The 24,993-nt window shown below is 28.1% G+C and overlaps 2 protein-coding genes across 4 annotated transcripts in view; one reads left to right on the forward strand and one right to left on the reverse strand.

Annotated features, from left to right (window-relative positions):
- The window catches only part of LOC129960385 (synaptic vesicular amine transporter-like), a 56,195-nt gene extending 49,256 nt beyond the window's left edge, over window positions 1-6,939 (forward strand). The window contains exons 14-15 of the mRNA XM_056073801.1: window positions 208-295; window positions 6,684-6,939. Of these exons, the coding sequence (XP_055929776.1) occupies window positions 208-295; window positions 6,684-6,791 (196 nt within the window). The 3' untranslated portion in view covers window positions 6,792-6,939. The remainder of the gene's footprint in view (window positions 1-207; window positions 296-6,683) is intronic.
- A 3-nt stretch (window positions 6,940-6,942) lies between these two features.
- LOC129960387 (transmembrane protein 127-like) lies at window positions 6,943-24,901 on the reverse strand. Of its 3 annotated transcripts, none has more exons than XM_056073806.1 (5): window positions 24,680-24,885; window positions 18,342-18,653; window positions 17,553-17,723; window positions 12,710-13,068; window positions 6,943-11,138 (listed from the first exon to the last, which is right to left on the reverse strand). In XM_056073806.1, exons 2-4 carry the CDS (start codon window positions 18,625-18,627, stop codon window positions 12,719-12,721), a joined length of 807 nt encoding a protein of 268 aa, XP_055929781.1. In that variant the 5' UTR covers window positions 18,628-18,653; window positions 24,680-24,885; the 3' UTR covers window positions 6,943-11,138; window positions 12,710-12,718. The 3 variants fall into 3 exon arrangements, with proteins under 3 accessions (XP_055929781.1, XP_055929780.1, XP_055929782.1); XM_056073805.1 differs by having other exon boundaries at window positions 24,567-24,882; XM_056073807.1 differs by lacking the exons at window positions 6,943-11,138; window positions 12,710-13,068 and adding an exon at window positions 13,938-14,180 and having other exon boundaries at window positions 24,567-24,901.
- Window positions 24,902-24,993: the final 92 nt, after the last annotated feature.

Consider the following 24,993-nt stretch of genomic DNA (forward strand, 5'->3'; position numbering starts at 1 on the left):
GACCAGGATGTCATCTGCAACTTGTAATCAGTATCCTTATTAAAATCAGTTCGATGAAAAATTTATCATTTACATCTTTGAATGTTATACTTCTTTGTAGTCATTATTAATGTGATATGTTAGCCTACAAGTTTAAAACTATATGAATATCAGTGTATATGTGTTCGTTTAAAAACTATAATCTGATTCATATGATTTATGTTTTAGATCTGTTTGTGCAGTTGCCATGACTAGCTTTTTGTTTGCTCCACTGCTAGTCTTCTTGAGAAAACCTCCAGGAAAAGCATCTTTACAGGTATTTATTTTCCAATATATAATTTATATTATAACATACTATACTGATATAATTTTTTTGGCAGGAATGAATATGGACCAACCACTGAACCATAAGATACTTAGACTCATGATCAATGAGTTCTGAAAAACTTATCTTACATCGAAACTATTAATCAATTCTTAAAACACACTTAATTTTTACAAGAATATTAAATTGCATTAAAAACTGAAACTGGGCCATAGTTGATTACTTTAAAAATCCTGTATCAAGGAAAGCGCTATTCAGCAACATCAAAAATTTATAATGAACTCCTTCCATCAAGGAATTTTCAGGTAGAAATTTCCAAGCCTTTGTATTTGTTATGGTTGCTGCAAAGATTTATAAAATTTCAAATACTCGCCCTTCCTTTGGTAAATTGCCATCAAACGAAGATGTTAGGATTGCTTTGCTTTTAATCTGAAAAAACAAAATGAAACAAGTCTTCCTTTTTAAATTATTTTACAAAAACAAAGACTTCAAATCAAAATCAATTTAAAGAATTCAACTCTGGCAATGTTCTCCCCGCCCCTCACCCCTCCAAAAGACAACAACTTATGATAAGCCTTAAGCAATCATTTTTTTTTTTTTTAATTTTCAGATTTTACTTATATATCAGATAATTTTAATAAAACATTATCAAACATCTTATCTCATCAGGGGTTCCCAAACTGTGAGTCTGGGATCAATTTTTGCTGAGCCGCGATGAGACATTTGCAAAAATGTGATGCACACTTCCAGTCACACGCTAGAAATATTTTTTGCAAAATTCCATTTAATAATAAATATTTTTCTCTTCACAAACATACCTTTATGGCCAATGGAACTTCTTTCAGAAAGAATGCTTGCTGTTCATCTTTGGAAAAATTCAATGCTTTGAGGATGAAGTAGGTCGCTATAAATTCGGTTTCTAAAAAGTTGGTCGCAGTTAATAAAAGTTTGAGATTTTCTGCGTTAAATAATTGTTCTGTGAAATGGGCTACTCCTTTGAATAAATTTTTCTTCGTGTGTTTGATTTATCTATTAATTATTATTATTATTATTATTTATTACTGATTTTTGAGGGAATATTATTAGATTTTTCATTATCATCAGTATCACTTATAGTACATAATCAGAATTATCTTCCATACTTTTTTTATTTTTTATTTGTCATTATAATCTTTTAGTATTTCCAGAAAATTTGGTTATTTGAACTTTGAATAAATTTTCGGGCTGTTTCGAACAATTCCTTGATTTTATTTGCAGGATATTTATCAACAAATTAAAAGGCTTATTTTAAAATGCATTTACTTATGTCATATCTTAATTAACAAATAAAAGTGTTATTATTATTATTATTTTATCCTTTTAAAACTAAAGGTGGAAACATCGCTTGATTTTAAGATGCAATTTCTTAACTAAAAGTGAAGGCACTTTCTTAGGAGTAAGAAATAATCAATTTTTAAAGCTGCATTATAAAGCATTGTGATGCAAACCTACTTTCACTCATCTTGTAACATTTGAATTAATAAATAGTTGGAACTCCGTTAATCGGCTTTTCCAGTTATACATTCCCATGTTATTCTAGTTTGTTTTATGGATTCGTATATCAGGACCGGATTAAGCTTCGTAAGGGTCCTCAGGTAAAGCAAGTGCCATGGCTCGTTTTTCTTTTTCCAACCTCTTAAAAAATATTTTTTTATTACAATTTAATTTTTGTATAAGAAAATTTTAAGTAGCAAATACTACCGAATTAAAATAACAAATCACTTATTTATGAGTGGTTCCTTTAAGAGAACTGGTTTCGGCTCAATTAAAAATTTACAAGTAATTTAAATTAAGAGTAGGAAATAAATTTCAAAATTTTCAATGCAATCAAAATATTTTAGCACAAAGTTTACCAGAGCATCTGACTTTTGAATTACTCATCCAAATGCAAAAAAAAAAAAAAAAAAAAAAAAAAAAGACGCACATTTATCTGCAAGTCGAATTTTAAAACATTGAAGAAAAAAATCTTAAGAATAGCATTCTGAAACTTCAAAAAAATTTGGTTTTCAATTTGAATAAGTGAGAGAGAGAGTGGCACTTGTAAATCAAATGAAAGAGCAAGACCAAATTACCTTGAAAACGTAATTCAAAAGCCTTAGAGCCTCCAAAGTTGTCTACTCTGCTGTTTAAATCATCCGACCTTGCCCCTTACAGCTTGTGCCATGAATTTCGAATCACTCCGTATAACTGGTATTTCCACACAACTTGCATGTACATAAATCATGCCTCCCGAGATGAAATAAAACGAAGTTAAAAATTTATAATGTCTTCTCTGTATTCGGCCACGACTTTGCTTCAAAAAATTATGTTTGTATATATATAAACTAATCCTAATTAATTTCCTAATTTTTATTTCAATTTTACCCATATTAATTTAATTCTAAAATGTTCTTTTATTTCTTCATCCAATTCTACCTTTTTTTATTTAATTAATGCTCTGTCTGCTTTAATCAGCCCTTCCACACGCTCCAAGTAAAGGAATAAAAATCTGTCAAGCTAAGCGAATTCTTTTAAAAGATACCTATAATTCCCTTTCCTAAATCGACAAGTGTAAAGCAATCCCTATCAGAATCTTATAGTATAAAACCACTGGGGAAAATATTTCACTTTCTTTTTGCTCTTGTGTCAAGCTGTAGATTGAATTCAAAAGGGTCTTCTCTCTCTTCGGCCACGCAACTGTTTCAATATAATACAATGTGATATAGTATAGTATAATGCTAACGTAGCCAGAAACCACCCTATGCAATACAAAATCCATCCTCCAAAGGAAATTATTTCAAGTAAAAACCTTAATGAAGGAAAATATGAAAAAGCAGCCTTTGTCCCCACAATGATCTATTGTATCTCAAGGACTTATTGTTATGAAAATTTATTAAAATATTTAATGGTAAAACTATCAAAGACAAAAATCACAAGGCAATCATCACCGATTTTATCGAAGATCCCTTTGATAAACTTTATTCAGTTTATTTGCTGAATGTTTTAATGGAATGGCTGAATACCATTCAGAATTCAGATTTCATTATTTACAAGATTTCATGCTTCCCTTTCATTATTTACCTTGGCCCATCAATTAGATTCACGAAAATTAAAACACGCTTTTAATTTCGCTATATTTAATTAATTTTGCTATATTTAAATAGTTTAGCCAGTATTTGACAATTCCACCTAATCAACAAATTAATTAAAATAATTAGATTACATCAGTTATTGTTTTATCAACTTATTATGAATATTGAAATATAAATGCTTCCTACACATTTTAATCTACGATATGTACGTTAAGCTAAATGCTGGTAGCCCATCGAAGTCAGTGAGCCGTTTTCACTTCTATATTATAAGTGTAAACGGGTAACTATACCATTACAGAAGTCTGCTATGAGTTTTAAAAACAAAGCACAGAAAGGGACGTCTCTTATCATTATTTAAATGAATTTATACATAGAGCATTCCTCATGAAGGAAATGGTACACCAAAAAAACAATGTAGTTAATAAAGATCCTTCATTAATATTCTGATGTTACTTTCAATAAATCGCTGGGAGTGAGCAAAGCAACCGAGTTTTCAACTTGGTCAAACTCATAGCAATCACTCTATAACAATTATGTGACTAAATACTATTCTGGTTGGCGAAATTACTATGAAAAAGAACATAGAAAAAAAATAGCAGTTGAACAAAGTTATCATATTTAACGTACCAGCCAAGTTATTCGTTAGTAATATTAATGATAATTAGTCTAATCAATTAATTAATATGTGCATAAAGTGATAATCTTGAACATTATTAATTTATATGCACTCCATATATCAATCTAGGAAAATGTGCTTTCAATTTAAATATATGTGATGACATCTGTCGTTTATTAAAAATGAATTATTCTGGTGACACCAAATGGAAGTGGCTGAAAGAGGTCAAGAAACAGAGCTAGAAAACGATACTTTACACCATGTAGATAATCTCTATGAACAAAGATGTCCAAAGGAATCTAATGTTATTTAACAAAATTTCATTAAAATTATAAATTTCCTTAACACCTCATGGAAAGTCAAACAATAAATAGTAAAAATCCTTCACATTTTTAAATATCATAAAATTGTTCTTATATGTAATAATATTTCAAATAATGTTATAATTCTAAATTATGAAAGAGCTTTTAAAAAAATTTTAATGCAACTGCTATCGTCTTCTTTTTTTCAAAATAATATACTCTTATACAGGTGGTTATCAAAATAATGGAAACACTACAAATACGAGAATCTTTATTAATAAGGTGATGTGCCATCTTTGGTATGTCATACAGCTTAAATGCACTTAGGAATCAAATCATACAAGTGCTAAACAGTATTCAGAGGAATTATTTTTTATAGAGAAATTGTGAAAATTAAGAGAGAGATGCCGGTGGAGGATATCGATTCCAGACTGAACGCTCTAAAATAGATCATATCGATTCGATTATATTGAGATAGGGAGATTGTGCGGGTCTAGGTAGATGTTTCACTTCCAGCCTCATGTTCATCGAACCACCATTGGACAAGTCCCATTGCATGAATAGAGCATTAGCAACCTGGAAAATACCATCTGCAGGAAATAAAGTTTGCATCATAAGATGGAACTGGTCAGCTAAAACTTCTCGCAGTCATTCTTCCTTTCAGGGTTAAGATTGGAATATTAAGATAGGGCCAGCAGTTGCAGTTTGACCACGACAGATCCACCTCCATGCATGACAACTGGATGGAAACAATCACGATCATACACTTGTACAGGTGTCCTCCAAACGTGTACTCGTCCTGTTGCAGGGAAAAGTGTGAAAGATGATTCGTCTGATCACATAAGTGTCTTCCATTAATCAGTCGACCACGTTTGACATTAACATCTGTGACAAGTGGCTTGGAAATAGTTGTTCAGTCTTAAATGCTCTGCTTATGAAGATGTCTCCTAACTGTAATTATTGACACTGGAGAATCCAGATGCTGATTGAGCTTTGTGGCCACTTTAACTGCCGTTGTTTTCTCTTTAGACATTACAATCCGCTTCAGTACCGGTCGGTATCTTTCACTCAACTTCTCCTACCGTTCACTATTTTACTTTGTCGATCTTATCTTGCCATTTGTGTGCATACTGTCATGATTTTAGTCACCATCCTCTAGAGCCTCCTAAAGGTTGGGATGTTTCGATCACAGTTGCTCTAGCAATCTCCTCTTACAATTTGGCCTCCTTGAAAGTCTGACATTTTACGCTTTAGACGAAAACTCAAGATGTATGCAGTTTCACTAAAATTACTTCATACTACCACGATTGTAATACTTTTCACATACATTTTTAATATACTTTTTATATTTAATAAAAACTGGTAGCTACTGGTTATATTTTAATGCTTACGAAGCGCATTCTTAAATATCACTTTTATTCATAGGCGTTTCCATATAGCTGATAGCCATCTGTATGTCATAGGCTGCTATATTTAAAAAAAGAAATACTACATTTTGCTACACAGAATTTTCCTAGTCATCAATCAACTTTTTACCAGATATGGTAGATTATATTTTTACATTTTACTACTACAGAACTGCCACATTTTATTGGTCCCCTAAAAAATTCCTTTCCCTAATTCTCCATACAATGTTTCACTATATCCTCTCAATTTGTTCTATTTGAAACCATAGTTTTCTTTCCTGAAGTATTGATTTCTAAAATGTCAGATTTGACTATTTATCATTTATATCTATTAGCTGCTCATGATGTTAACCTTTCTTTTCTTTGTATTATATATATATAATGAAATATATATATATATATATAATGATTTCAGCATTGCCTGATTCCTTTTCTGAATGAAAACTACTTACTAACATTGTAAATGCTTACGGTTACATAAAGACATGCAAACCTTCATAAATGGAATATTATATATCTCCTGTAAATATGCTGAAATGGATCTGGGTTGAATCAAGATTAAAATGTGCACCATACCTATCACACAGCTAAAATTTCGTGACTTGATCGACGTTGTGACTGGAAGGAGCAAAGAAGCATAAACGCCAAGTATGCCAAATTTGCACATTGCACAAAGAGTATATTAGAAACAAAATATTAGTGAATATATACTTTAAAGTCATTACGAAGGAAATGTAAAAAACATTTCGTTCTTGGTGCCTATTACTATTGCTACGTCATTGTTTGGCCTCTTTCAGCTTTAAGGGGGGGGGGGAATCAAAAAATAAAATTCTCTTTACTAATCCTTTATTTTTTACTCCCTAAAGTAAATAATTACCATTTAACGATGCAATACAGCATTTTAAAATTAACTGATGTAATTTGGCTTTTCTTTTCTCTTTTTAGCTAACAACATCTGAGAAAAATTCTACAAAATATGAGTTACAAAGTGATGATGAAAATGAAGAAGAAAACTCACTAAAAAATGTTAAGGATGAACCTGTATGTTATTAAAACAATTTCAATATGCACAATTAATTGTATGAACAAGCAGTGCTATTTTTTCTTTTTCATTTGTCATGTTAAATATTTGAAATGTAATTAAATGCTAAAAAGCATATTATTGTAAATCATTTAATAAAAGTAGGAAATAAAGCAAACATCAAGCAGTACAAAATAGAAGGCTTTATTTTGACAAATATACAATTCTAAATAGAATTTGTAAAAAAATATACATATTGTGTGGTTATGCACATTAATGTTTTACCTTAAGAGATATTTATGTATAGAATGAGAAAATAACAAATTGCATTCTATACATTTTTTAAGTTTTTACATTAAATTAAAAGACTGAAGTAAAGCTTGTTATAATATGACAAACTATGCTCAGCATTGAAACTGTCCACTTGAAACAGGTAAATACATTGTTTTACTTAAAAAAATACACATTTAAAAGTATTCTTTCATATTTAATAACAATATCACATATAGCTCAAATATTATAAATCAACTGTTTACATCAATGAATAAACACATAAATGCAGGAAATTCAAAGCTATATACATTTCAGTTAATAAAAATAAAATGCATGCCTTTCAAAATATTTCTAAATATTCAAGCATATTCTTAGATTTTATTAAATCTCTTTGAATCTGAACAGGAGCAAAAAATCTTTTCATAGTACAAATCTAACGGAATAAAATTCCTATTTATATACAAAGTTCACAATAGAAACTTTGATTATTTCCATTAAAAGATATGCTTTAAATATTTTAAATCTTTATAACAGATATGCTTTAAATATTTTAAATCTTTAACATAAGATGGAATATACATATATTTTTGAATGCATGAATCTACAAAATAAAATAATATATACTTGGCTAATAAATATACTATAATATTAGACTAAATATCTTATTTCTATTTACTATATTACTAAGTAACCTCACTTATTGGGCACTTGGTATAGACAAGAGTATTTTAGCCTTAGCAATTCAAATTAAATGTGTATATCTGCAGGAAAAACAAATTACTTTTTTAATGAATTCGGATTTATTTTATTTCAGATACAAGAGATTTTCTATAATAACTACAGCACAATATGTAATATGCACAATCTTACTAACAGCTGAAAGAAAGAAACAGTTAAAAAAATAACATTTGCTTTCATTTCACCAGACTTTCACTGCTCAAAAAATTTGTCAAGCAAAACTGTATGATGCATTTCAATATTATATCAATCAATTTCCTATTAGCAAAACTAATAATTATTTACAGTTCAATCTTCGTTTAAATCGACACCAATGAAATACATTTATTTGATAAAATGCAATATAGTGTCATACCCATTTAGAATACAGAAATGAGTGCAAAATAACAGTGATTAATTTTAAAACAATTTTTAAATAAATACAACAACATTTATTTCCACAAAGCAGCTAGTAAAACTGGATGTCTAAAATTTTAAGAGAAACAATGGAACAGGTAGGTGAAAAGAAGAATCATATAGCATTTGTTACATAAAATGAGATAAACATAGACTCATTTTTGTTACTGAAATCACTCTAGAAAAGTGATAAATGATATGCATGTTATGTTATTTTGCGTTTCTGCAGCTTTGTTGGAAATAAAAGAAGGTTTTTGAGAAGAAAACAGAATATTAGAAATCAATGCTAATATCAGATATTAATTGAAGGGATAAGTAGAGATACACGAATGAAGCAAATATGTGACAAATTTATAGTTTCGAAAAATTCAACTTTAATTCTTTCAAATGGCACTTTTCTTATGCAAACTTATGCATGTTTAGCTAGATAACTAGTCACTAGACGGCTGCAGCTGTGAGTGCAGACACTGCAGAGCCTCATCAAAATACCAATTATGGAGTAATCAAGATGAATTCCATTATGCTTACACGAAACAAAATGAAGTACCTTCTTAATAAATAAATTTAACCAACAATCAACAAAATCATTCAACATCTTACAAAGCAACCTTTAAAAAAATATTAATTTGAAGCATAATGGATTTCAAAATAAAGAGCTAAAACAGGTAATAAAAAGAAATTTCGTAATTTTAGCAAGGGGATGGAATAAATGCATTATGGTTAGAAACTAATTCCTTTTATTAATTGCTTCATTTAAATGCCACAAAATCCTAAACTGGTATTTGCAAAGTTCTGACGATTAGAACTTTAATGTACTGCAGATATTAACAAACATACACATATAAATTGAAATACGTATTCAAAACTTTATTTCAACTCGTCTTTTAATTAATATTAATAAATGGTGCATTTCATTTCCATCTTTGTACATCTTATGCTTTGATTCAAATAAATTTACTGAACAAACAATAAGCAAATAATGTCAATTAACATGTAATATCAGTAATAGAAATGCAGTCTAATAAAAAATTATGTTCCATAAGCAAGAAAAAAAATTTTTTTAAATAAAATAATAGTAATTGAATTTTCAATTAATTATCTTTAAGAAAATATGATTGAATTGACATGATTATAATTAAAATTAAATTACTATACAGCAGCGCTCTCTTTTTACTTACAGATAAAATATTAGAAAGAGAGAGGGTATGCCTACTAAAGTCCATTGCTACCCTCTTAAGTTTAGAACGGCTGCTGCTATAAAAAAAGTGGAGTCTAGGTAAAAGTAGCCATGTGCTACTGAATGAAACCCCCTACAGTGCCACCTGGTTGAAAACTGCGGAGTTGGCATTCCTATCTCGAAGACAAAACGAGATATGGAAGAAAAGTGATTTACAAAGATGTAGAACATCCTTGCTTTAATGCGAAAGGACAGCTTGCGAACAATAATACGAAAAATAGAATGGTTTAAACTGGCATTTGCTTTTTCGCGTAGGAAAATCCTAGATATTTCACCGATATTCGGCATCAAACGCAGTTTATTATTAACTTTAGGTGAGCAATTTACAATAACAAGCTGATAGATACATTATTTTACGATGGCATGCTAACGTATGCCAATACTTACAACTGTTACAAAGCGTAATACTCTATTTTGTGGAGAACCTGCCATTGTTTAATCTTAGGAATCTATGGTTTCGACACGACGGCGCGCCTGCTTACAAGATATCTCCAATGAAGCAATACCGTCAAAGAATTCGGAAGTCAAATAATTGGGTATGGCGGTTTCGAAGATCGTCCTCTACGTTCATCTGATCCGACTCCATTGGACTTTTTTTTTTCCCGTAAAGATACCTGAAACAGCAGTTGTATGCGACCCCTCCACAAACATAGCAGGGTCTTATATGACACATTACGGACGCTTGTGCTAAACGGACGCATTACGGACGCTTGTGCTAAACGGACGCATTACGGACGCTTGTGTGTGTCACCCTCTATACTCCAACGTATACAATGTGAAATTTAAACGAGGATCCAAATGTGTATTGCAGCTGCCGGTGGGAGGTTTGAATATTTCAAATAAAGACATATTATTACAACTAGTCCCCCCTCTTCTCAAATCGTTTTGTCACTTCACAATATAGGGAATCACGAAAGAACAAGTGCGCATTTTAACTTTTTTATTCTTCGCATGTCCACAAGGTGCCTTTTCGTACTAAATGGATGATGCTCTACATCTTTGTATTTCACTTTTTCCCCCTATCTCATTCTGTTTTCGAGATAGGAATGCAAACTTCGCAGTTTTTCATCAGGCAGCGCCGGAATTATTTCATTCAGTAGCACATGGCTACTTTACTATACCTAGCCACCATTTTTATGAAGAGCATGAGGATGAGTTAAGAGGAAGGCAAGGGACTCTAGGGACATACTATGTGTGTGTGTTTGTGTTATAAATATTACTTTTATGCAAAACTCATAAAACTAAGGACATAATAATAAAATTTCAATTAAGATTTCATTTATTATATTTATGCCTGTACTGAATTCAAAGCATGTAATGAGTTCATAATTTTTAACTAAGGCCAGAAAATTCAAAATAAAAATACATTCATCAAATAATCAATGTTGAGATTCACATTCACTGAAGAAGGATATGAATATCAAATTCTCTATCTGTTAAATTTAAAAAAACATAAATATTGATTTTTTTCTCTTTGAGAATTAACAATTTGTTCAGTAAGAGAAAATGAAAAGAATTAAGAATACATTTTTCATATAGAATTTCAAGCAAAAATTAACAATTCATAATGATTTTAATAAGATACCGACATCATCTATCATAAAATTATGTTAATATTACAATAAAGAATATATTTAAACATCACAGTTTTCTGAATACACCAAACAGTCTGCTACCAATGCAAAGGTATGACTGTATGACTGATAACATATAAATATCACATTAAACCATCCACCTAAAAGGGAAAGAAATAAAATATTTATGTTAATACAAACAATAAGTTCATGTAAATTATATAATAATAATCAATGGCATTATATAAAATAAACAGAAAATGAAAAGGGTGGGAGAAAACCTCCGTATTATATACATTTCATAAAAAATTAATGAAGTTTCACAATAAACATACATTCTACTAGCAAAACATTTCATTGAATTATTTTGAATTAATGAAAAAAAAAAATATTTGAGTTAAACAGACCAAAATATCTAATGAAAATTATGCTACTCATAAAAAAATGTATTTCCTTAAAAAGCTAAAACATAGCAATAAATTATTTAATTAAAAAATCATAAACGGCTTCAATTCAAGTTTTAAGTTGTTAGGTTGTGTTTTATAGTATAAGATAACATATAAAACACATTCAGTATACCTTCCAATATCAGAACCAACATCATGCAACCAAAATAATAATCATATCACAATTCAATTATTTTTAATTTTATTTGACACACTTTTTGAAATTTTTTCATATCTTAGGTAAAAACTATAAAATAAAATATAAAATGGTAATATTTTAAGAATAGGATTTGTTGAATTCAAAATTTAAACAAAAGAAAATAATTAACTATGATAATTACAAATTATCAGATAAATCAAAACAGATGCAATGTTTGATAAAGTAAAATAAATAACCCTCAAAGTTTAATTATAGTAATAATACTCCTAAACATATTACGATGCACAAAAATAAAATTAAAAATAATTTTTTTAATTGTATGTGACCAATTTTTTTCGATATCACAAACTTTACTCCCAAAACATCATGTTCTAACATGATTGAAAAAATAAATATGCCATTGCAAATTTGAAGTTATCATGTAAGAATATTTTTATTTTGTAATATAGATTTTGATTATTGAAAGTTATATTTTTAAATTATCATTGATCATACAATATACACTTATGAACTGAATCATCTGAAATATTTTGGTAAAAGCACATTGAGCTTCCTTCTGTAATTTTTCTGCAGAATCCTTTTCAATAATGTGATTAGAGTTCAAAGTAGATACTGGAAATTCAGAATTTAAACTTAGATACTTTGAATTTGTGACGTTTTATGATATTTTATATTTTCTACAGTCCCAATTTTAAAGCCAATTCTCACTGCAGATAATCTTCGTTGACCCATGGTCCTTATATCTGGCCGATTTTTTGCTTTGACAACACAAATCCCATCCCTAGGAAAACATGTTATCACATGATAATAAAAATATGCAAATATTGTAATTTCTCTTTTTAGCAACAACATCTATTCAAAATAAAATTAAAATTTATTAGTACAGAAAATGTAAAATGCTCAATATTGTTTTATTAATGCAAGGCAATAGGATTTGTAAAGAAAATCATTAAAGATGATGCAAAAGACAAATTAATGCAACCAAAATCTTTATCAGAATAACATAATAAATTTAGAACTTTAATTAGAGTTCTATGACAATTGCATCTGTTAAAGAATTTTCTACTCCTTTATCATATAAAATGCAAAAGAGATATTTGAATGCACATTTAAAATTTTAACTTACCACTGATATCTATGGTGAATAAGGAGGAGGAGGAGGTAAATTGCTTATACATACACCATTGTGTTGATGAATATGGGACCATGATTGTGAATGAGGCAAGGCAATTGAAAATGTCTCTTCTTCCTGATTGTCGTCTACTAACATGGAAAGATCTGCACTTCCTGACAAATGATCACAGCGAAAAAGGTTTGAAGCTGCAGCTAAAACTGCTGCAACACCAGCAGTAGCAATTAAATAATAACTAACACCAAATGTAACTTCAACTCTTGTAGCAGGATATAACTTGGTAAGTTCTTGCTGTTGTTCCATCATGTCAGATACATAATAGCAAAGGCCAATAATAATGACAATCATAATCACTATAAGAAAAAATATATATAAGTAAAAATATTTCAACAATATTTACAACAAAATTTCTTTCTTTTCTTTTTATCAACAAGACTGATATACCAAATATACCAAATTCTCTCATGTGTGTAGGAGTTGCTTTCAATACTTATTGAAAAGTAAAAAAAAAAAAAAAAAAAAAAAAAAAAAAATGAAGTAGGATACTTTATAAAATACTCATTTGCAAAATATATTTAAAAATCAAAATCATAACTGTCCCTTTATCCATAAAATTAACCAATCTTTTTCCTAAATTTAAAATGATATTCAAAAGGACATGAACTAAAAATCTATAATTTTATGCAAGAATTTTCATATGATTGTAAACCTAGATTAGTACTTGATTTTTTGTTTAAGCTAAAATATTCTAAATAAAGCATTTAAAGTCATATCAAAATGTGAGATATTTTCAACATATAAAAATAAATTACACAACTACACAGTACAAAATAATTAATTTAAGAGATTCATTTTGTCATAACTATTAGGGAATGAGAGGAATTTTATCTTTTGGAATGCATGTGATAATTTCAGCAAATTTTATATCAAATAATTATATTTAAAAATACTATGGATACATAATATATTTCTTATGTCCTGATTAAGAAATGGGTTTTACCTTAATGAATTCAAGAATGTAACAAAAATAAAACCCTTAATTTTTTATCAGCCTTCAAATTCGAAAACAGCACATATAAACTAGCATGTTATAATACAGTATAATTATGTAATAAACAGGTGGTTATCAAAATAATGGAAACACCACAAACGAATATAAGAATCTTTATTAATAAGGCATAGAGCCACATTTGGTATGTAATACAAATTGGATTTGCTGGAAATTAAATCATACAAGTGTTGAATAGTGTTTAGAGAAATATTGTACCATTCTTCATGAAGATATTGTGGAAGTTCAAGGGTGAGATAGTGGTACAGGATATCAATTCTGGATGCAACATATTGAGGTCAGGGAATTGCGCAGGCCAATGTAGATGTTTCACATCATCTTCCAGTTCATCGAACAACCATTGGACCAATCCCATGGCATGAATAGGACCATTATCACTATGGATAATTTCATCTCCTGCAGGAAACAAAGTTTACATTATAGGATGCACCTGGTCAGTTAAAATTTCTCTGTACTTCTCACCAGTGATCCTTTCTTTCAGAGTTACAAATGGGTCAAAAGAATCCATAACACAGCTGTCCATACCATGATATATCCACTTTCATGCCTGATAGTTGGAATGAAACAATCACAATCAGATATTTATGCAGATGCCCTCTAAAAGTGTACCTGTCCATTGTGGGGAAAAGTGTGAAACATGATTCATCTGATCATATAACTGTCTTCCACTTATTAATTGACCAGGTTTAGTGATTATGGCACCAATGTAGATTGTGTTTGGCATTAACATTTGTGACAAATGGCTTGGGAATGCTGCTGTGCTATAAATGATACTGAAGAATCCAGATGCTGAATGACCTCTGTGGTCATTTTGGCTGCCATAGAATCTGCTTCCATACCCATCGGTCTCTTTCCTTCAGCTTCTCCTTTCATCCATTATTTTGCTCTACCGAGCTTGTCTTGCTGTGCTGTGTGTATGCTATCATGACTTTAGACACTATACGTCTAGAAACACCCAAAACACAGGGATGTTTTGGTCAGAGTTGTTTCAGCTAGCTGTGTTCCTACTATCTAGCCTCTTTAAAAATCTGTAAGGTCTGCTATTTTATGCTTTTAAAAAAAATTCAAGATGTATAAAACTTCATTAAAGCTATCTCATACTACCATGATATATACGTTTTATACTAAAAACTGGTTGCAAGAATTTAATGCTTAAGAAATGCTTACATGTCCCTTTCATTCAAAGATATTTTAATTATTTTGATAACCACCTGTCAAATACAAGATTTTTTTTTTCCAAAATGAAGTTACTTGTACAGAATACATTGTTTAACAGTTCATGGAACTAATAACACTAGATATGAGAATCAAAATTATTTCAATGTAACATCTTTACTGAAGAAACATAATAATGAAAAGTAAAAAATATATACCCAAAAGAGGGAGATTTTGCTTTAAAAAGTGCACTATTTAATGTAATTTAAATCCTTTAATTCAAAGTTTCATTTGAATGCTATCATCTCTTCCCACAATTGAAAAAAAAATGTGTAAACTCTACTTCCTTTTCTCATATTTTCTTTTGAAAAAAAAAAATGGTTCACATTAGATAAATATAGAAGCAGCCAGTACCTATGGAGCTATAACTAACAAGATGATGATGTTTTATGAGATATATGCTTGCTTTTTGTTGTTTTACTTCTAATTATCTTTATGCTTAACAAGAGGTGATTACCAAACCTAACAAAAAGAGCTAATTGTTTTTGCTAAGTAAGTAAATCCATTGTTGCATCAGTAAGCGATAAATTAATTTTTGTCACACCACCTCTCATTTTATATACACAGATCATGTAAATTTCCTTTAATGTACCTTTTAATTTTGCATGATAGTTAACCGTAAATATTTCATGAAACCTTCATAAATTCACTGAGCTACAGAATTATATAAATATCCTAATCATTCAAAATAAATTAATAAAATAAATATAACATTAAAAATACATTTATAAGATAGCTATAAAAACTAATGAACATAATCCATATTTAACATGGTAAAAAATTTCAATATTTTCTCATTTAAGAAATTCAACTTATGACATCCCCCCTCTCCTGACCAATTTACAGTAAAACTATATAAAAAGAGAACTGTAACAAGAAAATTTGAAGAAAAGAAAATCCTAAAGATTGATGTGATATCATCTACCAAAAGAAACCAATAATTAAGTGTAGGGAAATTTTAATTTATTGTCATAATATATAATCGGGGCTCACATACTTATTTCATATATACAGTAATTTGGTTATGCATTTCTGAAATCAATTTTTGTGCATACATCAAGCAATTTTTTTAGCATATATGTATGCACTTTCTGTTTTTTTTAATATGAATTAATTATAATTAGGTATTTTTTTTAAAGATGGCTTGACTGGAATGCTTGAAAGAAATCACTGCAGCAAACAGTGAATTTCAAATGCAAAATCAACTAACAGAAAATACTAGAAATGACTTGCAAAATTTTGGTATAAAATAAAACCCTTGAGAAGACTTTTGTTACTAGAGAACTAGAAGGTGACAGAAAAAAATAAAAAAGAAGAAGAAAACAAAAAAAGATTTCTTCACTACAAAATGAAACAATGTTGTTAATACAACATATTTCCCAATTTTTTAAACAAAAGTGAAATAAAAATCCATTTATTTTAATACTTTTTCAACTTGATATTTCCTTTAAGTAAAAATAAATAAATAAAAAAAAATCATTGTTGTTTAATCCTTTGTAAGAATAATACAAGAGAAAAAATATTTACATCCAAGGACATGTGAACTATTTGACACTTTTTTTCTTTATCAGATGATTACTTCCAGATTCACCCAAAAATAATAACAAATGGTCAAAAACAAATTTTAAATCTCCCACCCCTCCATCCCCCACAAAAGAATGATAAATATGCAATCTTCTAAATGATGAAGGAAAATAAGGGGAACAGATGCAAGGGAGAAGATACTATACTATATTTACCACCATAAATTGCATTTGTATAAAGTTTCTGCATCAAGATAAGCCAGTATAAACAGTATATTTACCACAATAATCAACTTAAAGAAAAGCATAATAATAATGGTAGTTGCACTATCATTTATCCTGACTTGCATCAATCAGTTTTACAGAACAATCTCCCATAAATTTCTGAGACAAAATTCAATCATAATTTTCTCACATATGCTCTGTTGAAAGCTGTTTCATCATGTATATGTAAGCATAATTTTAAAGATGTGTGGCTGAAAAGAAAAACTTTTGGAATAAAATTCAATTTATTTTGTGATGGGAGGCATATTTCAGACAAGGAGACAAAAGGCAGAACCTGTCTGTTCGTACCAGAACACAAGAGCAAAGTGACAGAAATTTTCCCTTCAGTGATTTTAATAAGGGATTCTGATAGGGATTTTTTGACACGTTTAGACTTACGAAAGAGAATCTTGGGTATCTCTGAAAGGATTGCGTAGGTATTAGGGACTTGTATCCCTTTGTTCGGAGCATGAGAAATTGCAATAGTCATCTATTTTTTAAAAATAATTAAATGAAAAAAAATGGGATTTGGATCAGAAAATAAGAGAAAATTTTGGAATAAAATAACATGGGACTAATTTAAAATAAAAAAAAATAGAAAATCTATTAAGATTTAAATTAGATTAAGAAATATCAATACTACAGTATGTGTGTGCATCCACAGAATTTAAATTCAAATAAGGAAAAATGATGTATTATTAAAAATTGTATGTCATTTTTACTTTAAACAGTTAGTGACTATTTAAAAAATTTCAAAGTGATTTACCTGATAAAATACTCCCAAGTCCACATCTTCTGGTACACTTGAGAGAATTATTTTTCACACCAGATATGTCAAAATAGAATTGAGAAAAACTGAAGAAGATGGTTATAAAGCATAATCCAATAATAATTCTTTGAACAGCAACAATTTCTGGTGTAAGGCAATCTTTCATATCTATGAAAGATATAAATTCTATTCATTCTTCTATATATATCGATCTGAACATATGAAGTAAAAATTTCTCCTCCTATATGAAACTATGACATACATTTTTAAAAAAAGATTAAGGGATAAAATAGTTTCATTATTGAGCAGCCTTATTTACAGTTAGAAATAAAATAAATAATATGACACTAACCAAACATCTGGATTAACTTAAAATAAAAAAATTGAATAAGAAATTAACTTATACAAAATAACATTTACAGTATTCCTGAAATGGGCAATTTTGATTAATGTAGTATTACTTAGCAAAGCAAGAATAACAAATCTCAGCAATTAAATTAAATTTCAAGATTCTTCATATCCTTAAGGCAAAACTTCATCTTGAAGGATGATTACCAGTAAATTTATTATTTTCTCAAGAAAACACATATAAGGTTAAATCCATTTTAAATAAAATTTTTAAATGATATTTATTATCATCAGTAAATTTACTCTGCTTAACTAACATTACAAATTTGTAAATGTATATTACAAATTTAGATAAAAATCACTTCAAAATGTATTCAACATTTTTGGATAGAGAAAATATCAAATAAAATATTACATAAGAGGATTTTAAATATGTACCTTCATTTAATCCATAATATGCTAGTTTAGAATATGAAATATTTCCTCCATCAGCAGGAACAGTTAAAGTTCCAACAGAACTAACATAAAAAAATTGTTCTGTACCAAGAACTTGTCGAGTACATCCACCACCTTTAAGATAATACCAATTAGGAAGAGCTAAAGCCATTATTAATAATACTATAACTTTAGCACTAAATATTGCAGCAATAATGTTTCTTTCTCGTTCAGTACTATTCCTTCTAGAGGCTTGGGAAACAAAACTTGCAGGAATGACAGAATGCATCTTCTGGTTACACAGAATAAAGATACCTAGAGAAGAAAAACCATATACTTGAAAACATGCAATATAAATACACCTATACAGACAATTCATTTTTTTAAAACATATGCAGCATTGTCCATCCTTCAGGTCATTTTCTCAATATTTTCATTAAAAAAAGATATCAAAAGCTTACTCTTAAATTTTATTATCTCATGATATCTGTTAGCAAGAATAAGTCAATTGAATAAATAAACTAGCTAGTACCAAAATATACTTTATGTATCTTGTTTTAACCATCTTATCATTTATCATGACATATGCTAATCATAAAAATAATTTGCTGCCATCAGGAGTTTGCATTAATAAAATATTTAATTTACTAATTGCAGAAAAATTTTTCACAATGAAATAATTGCTTTGTCTTTATGATTCAATTTTTTAATATCAATCCTTATAAATTACCAGATTAAAAAAAATTTAATGGTTTATGTTAAATACACATTATCAAATGTACCATTAAGCAAGAAATATGCTAATACAAAATACCTACAAATTAGTACATATTTACTCCTAGTACCAGTATTAAAGAAATAATATTTTTATATCATATTGCAATTATTTTTTCAATTAATTATTAAAATACATACAAATGAAGATTATACATAAAAAAATGCTAGTCTAAAACTGAAAGAAGCACAATAAAAATTTAAATTATGCAAAAAATACTACTAAAGAAAAACTGAACCTAAAAATGATAACAGCAAGTGAGAATAATAATTTTTAAATCAAAAGATTTATTTTGATTATTAAACACTCTTAATAAATTATATATAATAATAAATAAATGAGTAAACAGCAATGAATAAAATAAAAATTATAATTAAAAAAATGAAATTTAAAAATAATAATAAGCAATTTTAATAAATGAGTATTGTATATGATTACTAAGTAATTATATACAGTAATTTGAAGGTAACAAATATATAATAAAATTTCTTGTAAATGTGAAAAACTTATTTAATAAATGAAAACATTTCAAGAATAAAAACAACATTTAGTTTTGAATTGGCATTAACTAAAATAAATTCAAATTATTGACAATACTTTTACATTAAATTAGGAGAAAATTATCAAGGGGTGAAAAAAATTTTTTAACAGTTAATATATTAAAAGCTTTCAAATCAGCTAAGTTCCATGTCAATAAATTATTTTTAAAACTTCATCAGGGTTGCTACTCAAACCTGCATTTTTCTTGTACATAAATGCAATATAAGAAGAAATATATGATCAACACTCATGTGCTAGTTATAATAGAATAACAAGGTTCTTCAATAAATGTGGATTTAAACAAGATCACATTTTTAAAAAAGTAAGATTTTTGGACATTTATACAAATATTTTCATAGCATTCTACACAAATATAAAACACTCTTTTTTTTTTTTTTCCTTTCTTTTTGCAGAGTGCAGTTACTTAATTAATAGTGTAGATCTCAGTAGCTCCATTAGTAATTAAGTAACTTGTAGTCATTCTCACAATGTTGATATTTTTTTTATCAGCCTTAACCATGAAGCTCTACCAAGAATAAGAACCTAATGTTTTTGCTTCTTTGATTATGCTTCTTTTAACAATATTTTTCTGTAACTATTTAACAAGCATGAAAAGATTTTCATATAAGAAAGGCACTATTGATTCAGATGCCATAATTTTTTTTAAGAAATGGTTGAAGAATATTAGCAATAGAAAAGAAGCCAACTTTTTTTAAAGCTATTTTTGCAATACTCATATTTTCTACCCAGTAAAAAAGAATAAAGTTTAAATGGAATTTCAGAAGAACAACAACTTCTAGGAAATTGGCATGTCTAGCTGGACTATCTTTAAATATTCTATACATTGCTCTTAGAATAACATCTACTTTTCATTCAGTAGATTTATGTTCATACTGAAATGCTCAGTGGATTATGTGTAGTCCACAAGTACCTATATCTAAAATTTACAATTATTTTCACACAGAAGTTCTTCTTTGACATGTTTTAAATATTTTAAACTTACATTTGATCCATTCATACCAATTTGTAAAAGTAACTATATGTCCAAATTATAAATAAATTCTTTGAGATTGTTAAACATAAAGCAGTGGTATGCGTTAAAAATACAAAAATCCTATATCTTGGGGAGACTCTATTAGTGGATTCACATAATAAGATCTATTTAGTATTTTTGTGAAATGCAGTTAAAAGCTTTGTCAAAGCATATTACAGTTTTTATTTTATTTTTTATTGTTTAAAGATTTCTAAAGAGACTGTGGATAAAACAAAGTTAATCCGGAAGAAATAATTCATAACATTTTTGTACAACATAAAGTACATTTTTTGGCTATTTCACTATCAGTGAACATATGTGAAAACATTTCTGATATATCAGTGAATGCATTAAGGGGTGAATATGACACAACAAATTTTAATGTCCATAAAAGTTCAGCTTTAAATGATTGTTCTTGAACTAAAAAGTTCGAAATCAGCTTATTTCCGGACATCAAATTTGACATTTTCAGACTTGGCATATCATTTTCTCCTGTATTCCTTTCAGATACTAGTTCTAATATCCATTATGACTTTTTTGAAAGCAATTTTTTTATGTTTTCTTCTTTTGGCATACTAATATGTGGTTGTTTTGCCATATTACTTAAGCTTATTATCTTCTGTTGCATACTGCTTTCTTTAAGTTTATTAAAGAAAGTAGTATACAGCAAATGGATTTTGTGGAACTTTTCCAACCCATTCAACAAAGACGGAATAATTATTTTTATTCGTCCATTCTGTATTAAATACGGATTCTGAATTCCTTGTTTAAAAAAAAAAATCTCTAATCTACTCTGAATAAGCTCATAATTTTTCAAATAATAAATAATCATTCAATAAATTCAGATGTGAGCAACTAAGCACCAACATTGAATTTGCTTCTACAAATTCAATGTTGCTATTCCTGGCAGAAAAATTTATTTTTATTCTCTCCCACAGCTATAGCAGTCTCATGCATTCTCATTAGCTGCAATCCAGGAATGTCTTGGAAAGAGTACAACTGTCTCTGAAATTTAAATTAGACTGATCTGTACAGAAAAAAAAGGGAGCAAGTAGAAAAAGGGTTAGTTTCGCAGATTACACATTTTTTTCGTTTCTTGTGCTGTGGTTACGATTTTTTATTCTTACAATGTTCAGATTTCGGCATTTTTTTTAGACAGAAAAAAATAAATAATGTTAAATTCCCTGTATTTTCACAGTTTTTATGGAAATTTTCAAATTCTGATTCATTTTCCCGGTTTTTTAGATGTTTTTTTAAACTCCTTGTATTTTCTAGTGCCATGCACTTCTACTTCATATTGTTAAATGCATTTTTGAAAATCTACTACGGAGGCAAATAACTTTTTATATGTCAAAATCAAAGTGAAGAATAATGTGCATTTTTTGTAATATGGTGGCAAAATACATCAATTTTCAAACATCACTCATGACTCATAAAAGTTTGAAATTAAGATGGCTTAGTGACAAATATGATCTGAAATTACTTTCTAACATTTTTGAAAGGATTTAACACATAAAAAGTACTATTACACAATACTGAATCACATAAATATCACAAGGGCATTCAACATTACAATTATATTGGATCCAACAATTATTTTGATAAAAATGTATTTAGCAAGGACTATATGTGTTCACCATAGGAAAATTTTAATTTATCTTATTTATTTATAGTAAGGAGCACATTTTTAAAAAATGTTTTACAAATACTTTTATAAAATAATTTGAACATAAATTTGCAAATGCCAAGAGGAATTATAATGAAAAATATTAAATGGTTAATTTCAACACTGAATATTGTGTGTGTTAGATTATTAAGTGGCATGTCAGGAATAAAAGAAATCATAATATTTGCACTTTTAATATAACTTATGTTTATATAAAATCTTCATAAATGCTATAATGTAGAATGCTTTTTATAGTATGTATCAATGAAAATTTATTATCATTGCTAACTCAGATACAATAGTAGGGATGTGCATTCAATTAAAGTAATGCTCTAGTAATTAATTTTTCTTAAAAATAATCTAACCATATTTCAATTTCCATTTTTTTGAAACTTTCAGAGGAAGCACAATTCTTTTTCTTTGTTGCTAAAGACATTCTGTTTTCTTTGTTACTTCCTCGCTTTGTATGAAATGACAGTAAAAGGATCCAGTAAACAAAGTGTGTCAGAACAGGTCTTGCATTTAACTACTTTATCGTTTAATGTTCCAGGTTACGAGAGAAATATAGAAGCTATTTAAAGCATGACAGCAATTTTTGTTTTAGATTATTAAGTTTCAATTAGTGTCAATGTGTTTAAATTCATAACACATTATTCTCCTTCACACAAACCATCTGAATTTTCATTGCTACTATGGAGCATGCACATTCACGAGCAGAGAATGAAAAAAAATTTACAAAATGAAGCCATTCATATTTACTCACATATTTTCACAAGCAAATACTAATAAGTGTATTTGTATACATAATATTGTTTTTATTATTATACTAAAAATTCACTTGCTTCAGTAGCATTTAGAACCACCACATGCCACAAATTATGAGATGTAAAAATGAATTATAAAAGCTATTAAATTTCTTGAAACAGAAAAAAAATATCTCAATAACTACAATCATGAACAGATTATTCATTTAGAAATTAATCAAATTTAAATTCTTTCAAATGTTATTGATAGTGCTCTTATTATATATAACATACAAATACAAAAGGAAAATAAATATAAAGCCAATTTCACTAATATATTAAGTGCCACTTTCATATAAAAAAGCAAAATAGATTAATTTGAAAATTACTAAAACCATTAGGGCATTTTAAATATTAAAACTAAGAGAGACAAATAGGACACAGATTAATGAATAATAAAAGTTGTTTTAAATCCTAAATAAAGCACTGTAAGCCAGATAGTAAATTAATTAATTTTTATTAAATGTTATACTTAAAGAAAAAATAATAAACATTTAATACCATAAACCTTGTATATGTAACTTATTTTAAAAAAGTATTTGATTTTATTTCCCAGTAAAAAAAAAAAAATTATAAAAACTGATAAAACTTCCATGCGCCAAGATTTACGATTACAAAAAGTGTGCAGTATCCAAAAACATATGATACAATGAAAACCATAGATGACACATTATCAGATTAATATTCTTAATAAACTTATAATCTTAGAAAAAACATTAACTACATTGTTAGAATTTGGATATGATAATTTCTAATTCTGTAATCATATATTATTATGATAAGAATATTCACTATACATGAAAATGAAATATCACAAGATTGGATAGTTAAAAAAAAAACATTAGGTAGTAAAATTTTAAGTAAAAGTAAGATTTTGCATAAATTAATCATCTAATTCAAAAAGATCTAGCAAAAAAGAGAATATCTGGAAATGGCTATCACTTCTTGTGTGATTTAAAATAGTTTTTGAAGGGACAAGAGAAATAAATATTTCCTTTTCCTGCAATAAGAAAACGTGTATTTCACGAAACTAGTAATGCCCATTATTTGTACAAATCATTTATCAAATATTTGTAACCTTACATATGGATCTAAATTTCAAAACATAAATAATACAAAGTTAAATCATCATTAAAAATGATCCCATGCTCGCATTCTAAAATAAAATATACTGCACATGATTTTATGGGTCAAATATTTTCTCTTTGCATCGGCTGAATGAATGTCTGAATATAAAAGGTAACAGTATATTTAATACCAAAAACTTTTTTTAATATTGAAATGAAACTTTTACTTAGAAAGGAAATGCTTGATGCTATTTAAGAATAATAATAATAAAAAAAAAAAAACTTTTAAAATAATCACAGAAAAAGTTCCATTTAAACAAAACATTTCGATAACAAATACTTACAATTTGCATAAAATATTCAATACGAAAAATATCAAAGTGAAAAAAAAAAGTTTTTGATAGCTGAGAAAAAATATACTTCACATTACAATTTAAAGAGCAATTTTCTGTCATACCAAACCAAACAAACTTTCGAATCTACTTTTTTGTTTTTCAATCAAGTTACTTATTGTTGCCAAATAATACTACTTTCATTGAAGTCAATGTCGCATTAGTGTTAAATAATTGCAAGCAATATGGGGTCGATTTGGAAAGGAAAATTCTAGGAAATTTACAATACGTATTCCATTCAAACTATGAATTTATGTGTTTTTCTATTCACATATGATAATTCCTTAGATATTCTTTAGGAGTTGACCAAAGAACAGGGGAAGAAAAAAAAGTGAATATTTGATCATTCAAGAAGAAAATAATTAGAATCAACTAAAAA

Source organism: Argiope bruennichi, chromosome X2, assembly GCF_947563725.1.
Source record: "Argiope bruennichi chromosome X2, qqArgBrue1.1, whole genome shotgun sequence".
Taxonomy (NCBI): domain Eukaryota; kingdom Metazoa; phylum Arthropoda; class Arachnida; order Araneae; family Araneidae; genus Argiope; species Argiope bruennichi.